Here is an 8047-nt window from a genome sequence, read left to right on the forward strand (position 1 = left end):
TAACACAGGAATGCAACTCTCTGTGATCCAGAGCCACAAATGAGAGTTGCAGAGATGCTTGCAAAGATTTTCAACAAACATGGAAAGGCAGAAGCCCCATACAAAGACACTTCACCTGATTTACTTTTTATATCTACAGCAACATTAACGAACATACGGAAAAATTTTTTGATTCAGCAAAATACATTGATTAAGAAAGATACTGGGCAAAGGAAAAAGACTAAAGTGGAAACCAAGAAAATAGATGATGGGACTTGCCAGAGAGAATACTTAAAAAAGAAACATTTGTTTGAATATGGTTAAAGAAATAGAAAAGTTTTGGAATATATATGTCATTCTAAGAGGGATGAATTCCCTAAATAATATAGTATGCTTTTTTCCCTTTTTTGTTCTCTTTCGTGATATGAGTAATATAAAAAAGGAAATGTTTTAGATACTTAAATGTGATTGAATTTAAGAAAATTATAATAAAAAATGTTTTGAATAAGAGTTAAAGGACTAGATGACTAGATGTAGTAAATGGAATGTTTAAAGATTAAACATATTTTTAATTATGGTTAAAAAGAATAAGAAATTTAGGAAATAAATATATATTAGCTTAGGAGGGATATATATTTTGAGTAGTGTGTTATTTTTTATATTTCTTTACTCTTGCTCTGTTTTCTTTTTCTTTTTCATTGTTTTATCTATTTCTTAAGAAATGTAAAAGTGTGAGATGGTTCATATGGAAAAATAGAGTTAAATTTTTTAATGTAATTAATTTTTGAGAAAATCTTAACCAGTAAGAATACCTAGAATTTGGTGGGAGAAACAAACTAAAATAAGGACTGTAACAGGATCTACGGTAAGGCAACCAGAATGATTGGATAGAAAAGAAATATTATATCGATGTGATTATTATTTTTAGGAATATTGGGGGGAAAATATATATTTAATTGTTATCTATCAAAACAATAAGAATTGTATTAACTCAATGTTTGTAAAAGAGGATATTTTGGGAAAAGAGGAAATCAACTAAAACCATTATGTGGATTATGGATTATAGAAATCAATTGTTAATGATTGTTTTACAAATGTAACCCAGACAACACACTATTCACCAATTATTAAGTGATTGGTATTTTTTTTAAAAAGTCAATAAAATATATTACAAAAGAAAAAAATAATAATAAAAGCCACCAATTCCTGTTACGCAACTGTTTTCCCAACTATCAAGACAAAACTTTGCTAAAAAGAATCTGCTTTAGCATCTTCCTGGATCGCTCATGCAATTATCTTTTGTCAATTGTTGGTAAAATGTAAAAGAGGCAGAGGACGCTGCTTTGGTTTTTTATTTTACGGTGAAGAAGATCTACAGGTGGTCCTCAAGTTACGACCACAATTGAGCCCAACATTTCTGTTGCTAAGTGAGACAGTTGTTAAGTGAGTTTTGCCCCAAGTTATGACCATTCTTGCCACAGTTGTTAAGTGAATCACTGAAGTTGTTAAATGAGTAACACGGTTGTTAAGTGAATCTGGCTTCCCCCAGTGTCTTTGCTTGTCAAAAAGTTACAAAAGGGGATCACAAGATTCTTGGACACTGCAGTCTTCATAAATATGAGTCAGTTGCCAAGTCTCTGAATTTTGATCATGCGACCATGGGGATGCCGCAACGGTTGTTAAGTGTGAAAAAGTCATAAGTCGCTTTTTTCAGGGCCATTTTAACTTTGAACGGTCACTAAATAAACTACTGTAAGTTAAGGACTACCTGTAATACCATCAATAAAGCAGGCCCTTCGGTAGCACCAGAATAAAATTATCCATGTCCCTAAATCCCTTAACTGTAGCCTAGCTCAGGGGTAGGCAACCTCGGCTCTTTTATGACTTATGGACTTCAACTCCCAGAATTCCTGAGTCAGCATAGCTGACTCAGGAATTCTGGGAGTTGAAGTCCATGAGTCATAAAAGAGCTGAGGTTGCCTACCCCGGCCTAGCTCCTTGTGAATCTGTGTTTCTAGTTCTGTTTGATTATGAAGAACACCTATACGGCCATGGCTAAGAAATTAAAGTAGAACATTTAGGGTCACCTATGGGTGTCAAATATCATGTTATGCCTCTGGGCAACTTCATAGCTCTCCTGAATTGAATTGCTCAAGCCAGCGTTTTAATTTTCTGCCCTTGTTTTAGTTTGCCAAGGAGATTAATCTTCTTAGAAGTCCTGAATTGCAGAACGGTATTCTATGGATATGAATTATTTCAACTTTATATCCCGGATGGCTGACTGCTGCAGCCTTGACATTTATTCATTATACCCGGTCTTGCAGACAATTCATTATCGTTTGGATCCAAGATCCAGCTCCCTTGCAATAATGGAAATGATTTTCGCTGCAACAATGTAACTTTTCTGCACTGACAAAGAGACGGGCCTAGCATCCCTTCCCCCTGCAACTGATGAATGCCAGCTTATCCAGACTTCCAAACACGCCCTTTGGTCAAAGGCTCTCCAATGTGAGACTGGCTAGAAATGTTAAGAGGCTTATGCATTTAGGGTCCAGGCAGAAGAAGAGCCCAATTTGGCAGAGCTCCAGCATGATTAGCAAGATTCCAGCCCCGTGGGATTATGGCATCCATACCTACGGCTGGATCGCTCTCTGGGTGGGGAAAGGAGATCTAAGAGCACAATCTTGGTTTGGGCATCAAAGCATGCACGCCCATGTTTAGATTGCTGTTTGGACAAATTTGCAGGGAGAAGGGCTAGAGTGCATTCCCACAGGGTTTTAGCCATGGAACATAAGATTTACTTTTTGAGGATGGGGAAAGTGTCTATTCCAGACGTGTCAAACACAAGGCCCGGGGGCCGGATGCGGCCTGCGAAGTGATTTCATGTGGCCCGCGAAGCCATCCTGGAAACAGTGAGGGAACGGCCCCCTCTGCCTTGGCCCTGGCCCAGGCCAGCTGGGAGCCAATGTACAATTTTGTGGTGGCCATCTATGCTGAAACGCATTCAGTCTTAGCTCCATAAGCCCCCCCCCCCCCCGCATGGCCTGAGAGGAACAGCGAGGCTCCTCCAGTGGACCATGCCTTGGCACTTGCCCTGGTCCCACCCCCTTCTGCCAGAGACCCTCAGATCTGTCCCACTCCTGCCCAGGCCCCCATAGGCACCCTTGACGCAAACAATGTAGAGCTGGCCACGCCCACCCAGTAGGCCACACCCACCCNTTTTTATTTTACGGTGAAGAAGATCTACAGGTGGTCCTCAAGTTACGACCACAATTGAGCCCAACATTTCTGTTGCTAAGTGAGACAGTTGTTAAGTGAGTTTTGCCCCAAGTTATGACCATTCTTGCCACAGTTGTTAAGTGAATCACTGAAGTTGTTAAATGAGTAACACGGTTGTTAAGTGAATCTGGCTTCCCCCCCGTGTCTTTGCTTGTCAAAAAGTTACAAAAGGGGATCACAAGACTCTTGGACACTGCAGTCTTCATAAATATGAGTCAGTTGCCAAGTGTCTGAATTTTGATCATGTGACCATGGGGATGCTGCAACGGTTGTTAAGTGTGAAAAAGTCATAAGTCGCTTTTTTCAGGGCCATTTTAACTTTGAATGGTCACTAAATAAACTACTGTAAGTTAAGGACTGCCTGTAATACCATCAATAAAGCAGGCCCTTCGGTAGCACCAGAATAAAATTATCCACTGTAGCCTAGCTCAGGGGTAGGCAACCTCGGCTCTTTTATGACTCATGGACTTCAACTCCCAGAATTCCTGAGTCAGCATAGCTGACTCAGGAATTCTGGGAGTTGAAGTCCATGAGTCATAAAAGAGCCGAGGTTGCCTACCACTGGCCCTAGCTCCTTGTGAATCTGTGTTTCTAGTTCTGTTTGATTATGAAGAACACCTATACGGCCATGGCTAAGAAATTAAAGTAGAACATTTAGGGTCACCTATGGGTGTCAAATATCATGTTATGCCTCTGGGCAACTTCATAGCTCTCCTGAATTGAATTGCTCAAGCCAGCGTTTTAATTTTCTGCCCTTGTTTTAGTTTGCCAAGGAGATTAATCTTCTTAGAAGTCCTGAATTGCAGAATGGTATTCTATGGATATGAATTATTTCAACTTTATATCCCGGATGGCTGACTGCTGCAGCCTTGACATTTATTCATTATACCCGGTCTTGAAGACAATTCATTATCGTTTGGATCCAAGATCCAGCTCCCTTGCAATAATGGAAATGATTTTCGCTGCAACAATGTAACTTTTCTGCACTGACAAAGAGACGGGCCTAGCATCCCTTCTCCCTGCAACTGATGAATGCCAGCTTATCCAGACTTCCAAACACGCCCTTTGGTCAAAGGCTCTCCAATGTGAGACTGGCTAGAAATGTTAAGAGGTTTATGCATTTAGGGTCCAGGCAGAAGAAGAGCCCAATTTGGCAGAGCTCCAGCATAATTAGCAAGATTCCAGCCCCGTGGGATTATGGCATCCATACCTACGGCTGGATTGCTCTCTGGGTGGGGAAAGGAGATCTAAGAGCACAATCTTGGTTTGGGCATCAAAGCATGCACGCCCATGTTTAGATTGCTGTTTGGACAAATTTGCCGGGAGAAGGGCTAGAGTGCATTCCCACAGGGTTTTAGCCATGGAACATAAGATTTACTTTTTGAGGATGGGGAAAGTGTCTATTCCAGACGTGTCAAACACAAGGCCCGGGGGCCGGATGCGGCCCGCGAAGTGATTTCATGTGGCCCGCGAAGCCATCCTGGAAACAGTGAGGGAACGGCCCCCTCTGCCTTGGCCCTGGCCCAGGCCAGCTGGGAGCCAATGTACAATTTTGTGGTGGCCATCTATGCTGAAACGCATTCAGTCTTAGCTCCATAAGCCCACCCCCCCGCATGGCCTGAGAGGAACAGCGAGGCTCCTCCAGTGGACCATGCCTTGGCACTTGCCCTGGTCCCACCCCCTTCTGCCAGAGACCCTCAGATCTGTCCCACTCCTGCCCAGGCCCCCACAGGCACCCTTGACGCAAACAATGTAGAGCTGGCCACGCCCACCCAGTAGGCCACACCCACCCTGGCCACACCCACCCGGTCCCGAGGGCAACCGCAATGCTGATGCGGCCCTCAATGAAATTGAGTTTGACACTCCTGGTCTATTCTATGGCCAGATGTCGCCCCAATGATATTATTGATTTGGTTAGTGGAGCAACTTAAGTAAGTTCAATCCATCCAAATAGTGACCCAGATTCCCACCCAGCCCTCAAAAAACAACAGAACGAAAAGCCAATGGGATAAGCATTAAAAAAAAAAAAGAGTGGGACATTCAAAAGGAGAGGAGATTGGGTGGAGGCAGGGGCAACTCACGTATGGATTTCCTTCTCCTACCTTCAAGTCGTCAGCATTGTAAAAGCTAACTTGAACTGAGGGCACCATCCAGGTCTGGAAGACCGTCTGTAGTATCTGTCGGGCCACTGAGTCTGTGATGAGATGGAAGTGGAGAGGATTCTTCCTATCAAATGGGAGTAAAGTTTATGCTCACAAGAAATGGGAGCAAAACATGTAAGAAAACAGTCCTATCCCACTCTCCAAATATTTTTCATCATCATCAGATGATAGCATGATAGTTTACAAACCCGAGACTCACTATAGTCCCATCTACTCTACTCTCCTGAGTAAAACAAGTTAGGGCAGAGTAGACTGCGTAAACGGTTGAAGATTAAATCCAAATTTCCCCTGCTTTTCATCTTTTCTCCTATATCCAGAACTGCAGCTTGGAAACCAAGGTGGAGAAGAACAGCACCACATTTGAATCCCCCCAAGTTCTAAAGACTGAAAGAGCCAAAAACGTCAAGAGCTACTGAACGACATAATAACAACACTTGCCCCTTCACGTTCAGCTTACCTGTGGAAGAGGATCGATTTCACCAAGGTAACTACATCCCGGCTTGCATTGTATCCAGCACAAACAATGGCAACATGGAGGAGCTGTTCAGAAACACAAAAAACCATCAAGCCATCAAAATTCTTTTCCACTTTCTTCTCCTTTACAAACCAAGCCATCAGAAGTTACTGCACCCATCATTCTATAGCAGGCACGTCAAACTCGCAATGTCATGTGACATCATGCAACGTATCGGGACTTTTCCCCCATTGCCGGCAATGGGCTGGGCGCGGTTTCGGCATGAGGCATCTGGCCCATGGGCTGGCAGTTTGACATGCCTGTTCTATAAGCTCCTGTGTATTTTGTTTCCATCAGTAATAAACCCTTAAAGAACCAAACAGAGTTCAGACACAAATGGAAGCCAGATGCAAACTAATAAGGGGTTGGATTAGAGACGTCTAAGGTCGCTTCAAACTCTGTCATTCTGTTAATACTATTTCTTTGCCTGTACTTATTTTGTGGCCCCATGAAGCCTCCTCCAGATTCAACTTTTGAAAATTGGAATCATTTTGGGGGTCACTTTGAATCCAGAAACACATCCCAACACTGGCATAAAGTAGGTTTTATGTATTTAAAAAAAAAACAAAGTTACCTACCCAAAAATAAGGGAGAAACAGGGAGTCCTCGCCCTACCCAAAGGCGTGATGTGACCCTCTCTATTTGCCTCTTTGCTTTGACTACCGTGACCCTCGCATTCCTCAAAGTTAACAATTATCCCACGTTACTAGAAGGCTGCCAACTTCTTGCTCTCCTGAATTAGAGCACAAATACTTCTGCCAAGTAAATATCACAGTACTTTTAAGCAAAAAGGGGCCAGAAAGAGAACACTATGAGTTATGTTCAATAGTTTAGGGAACAGAATTAATCAAGGAGATTGGGCCACAGTATGCCTCTTCTTATGACTACTAAACCTTCCCTAATTTGGGCAGACTTCTTTGTTCATGAACAAGCAGTCCACAATATGGAGTTGATAATGAGTTTTCATTGTTACCTCACACTTCTGAACCATCCTCTGTTTAGGACAACCACTATAGTTGCTCCTTCCTTCCTGCTCTTTGATGAACTGTAATCCCTGCTGGCTGAAGTCCATTCTACCCGGGGTCTCCTCCTGTGCCTGAGAGTGGCTGAGCTGCAGCTTCAACAGTTGGTTTTCCTCTTCCATTTTTCGCACCTGGGATGCCAAGGCTTCACGGTCAAGGTACTGACTTGACTGTTCTCCAAAGCAAGGGGGCAGCATAAGGGAACATCCATCTATAGAAGAAATCCCCAAAAGTGTAAATAGGAGAATGGGAAGCACTACATCTCCCACCACCGAGCCGTCGTGTCATGAAACCAGAATAAGAAAGGTTAAATGCAAATCACAGCAGGATCAAATAATTAAAATATTCTCTTTTCCCCCACTGCTTTGTAATTTACCAGTTTCCTTACCATTCCCTATAAGCTGTCTCTTTTTTGTTATGTTTTAAAGACTTCAATGCTTAAATAAAAATGGTGATTATTACAAAAGGGGGGGGAGAGAATATCAAGCTGAATGTTCAAGGAAACCCATAATCCATATCACATGTTAAAAATATAGAAACCTTCTCTAGCCTGACATCTTCCAGATTTCAGACTTTAAATCCTGTAAGTCCCAGTCAATGCATAAGAAAACAGGGCAGACTTTGTCCAAAGATTTCAAATGCTACCAGGTCTATGCTCGCCATAATCCACTCATGCACCCGGGCCCATTTTTAGAAACCACCTTCTCCCATTCTAACTCCAGATTACCCATAAAGAGGTAAAGCCATGAGATGAGGAAAACCAGAGTCACTGTGGCAAGCAGCAGCTTCAGCTTCACACGCCAAGGACACAGCATGATGGTGGCAAAGGTCAGGTAGGCAGACCTAGCCTCACTGGAGCCAGCATTCTCTAGCCTGCAACATAAAGGAACACATGAAGTGTTACCAGCATCCTTCAACCCAAGGAATCTCCCTTAGTTGCAAAATTGATATGAGGACTTTCCAGAGCCCGGGCCACAACAGTTGCTAAGACACCTCCTTCGTAAGAACAAGCATTCCATATTTAGTTTTGATGAGCGTGAATGCATCCCAACTCTACTGGCACCCAACACTGCTGCTTAATCTATTCAGCG

General features: G+C 42.8%; 1 protein-coding gene across 2 annotated transcripts in view; it reads right to left on the bottom strand.

Moving 5' to 3' along the window:
* The window catches only part of LARGE2 (LARGE xylosyl- and glucuronyltransferase 2), a 17145-nt gene extending 9374 nt beyond the window's left edge, over positions 1-7771 (bottom strand). Inside the window, exons 1-5 of one of the 2 annotated variants that reach the window (XM_029286371.1) lie at positions 7674-7771; positions 7318-7319; positions 6908-7167; positions 5878-5960; positions 5361-5484 (exon numbers count right to left, since the gene is read on the bottom strand). In XM_029286371.1, coding sequence (XP_029142204.1) covers positions 5361-5484; positions 5878-5960; positions 6908-7167; positions 7318-7319; positions 7674-7771 — 567 coding nt within the window. Of the gene's footprint in view, positions 1-5360; positions 5485-5877; positions 5961-6907; positions 7168-7317; positions 7320-7511; positions 7514-7673 lie in introns of both variants that reach the window. The other variant, XM_015827045.1, reaches the window with a different exon arrangement.
* Between the last annotated feature and the right edge of the window lie 276 nt (positions 7772-8047).

Source organism: Protobothrops mucrosquamatus, unplaced genomic scaffold, assembly GCF_001527695.2.
Source record: "Protobothrops mucrosquamatus isolate PMUCROS unplaced genomic scaffold, P.Mucros_1.0 scaffold3457, whole genome shotgun sequence".
In the NCBI taxonomy this organism is placed as follows: domain Eukaryota; kingdom Metazoa; phylum Chordata; class Lepidosauria; order Squamata; family Viperidae; genus Protobothrops; species Protobothrops mucrosquamatus.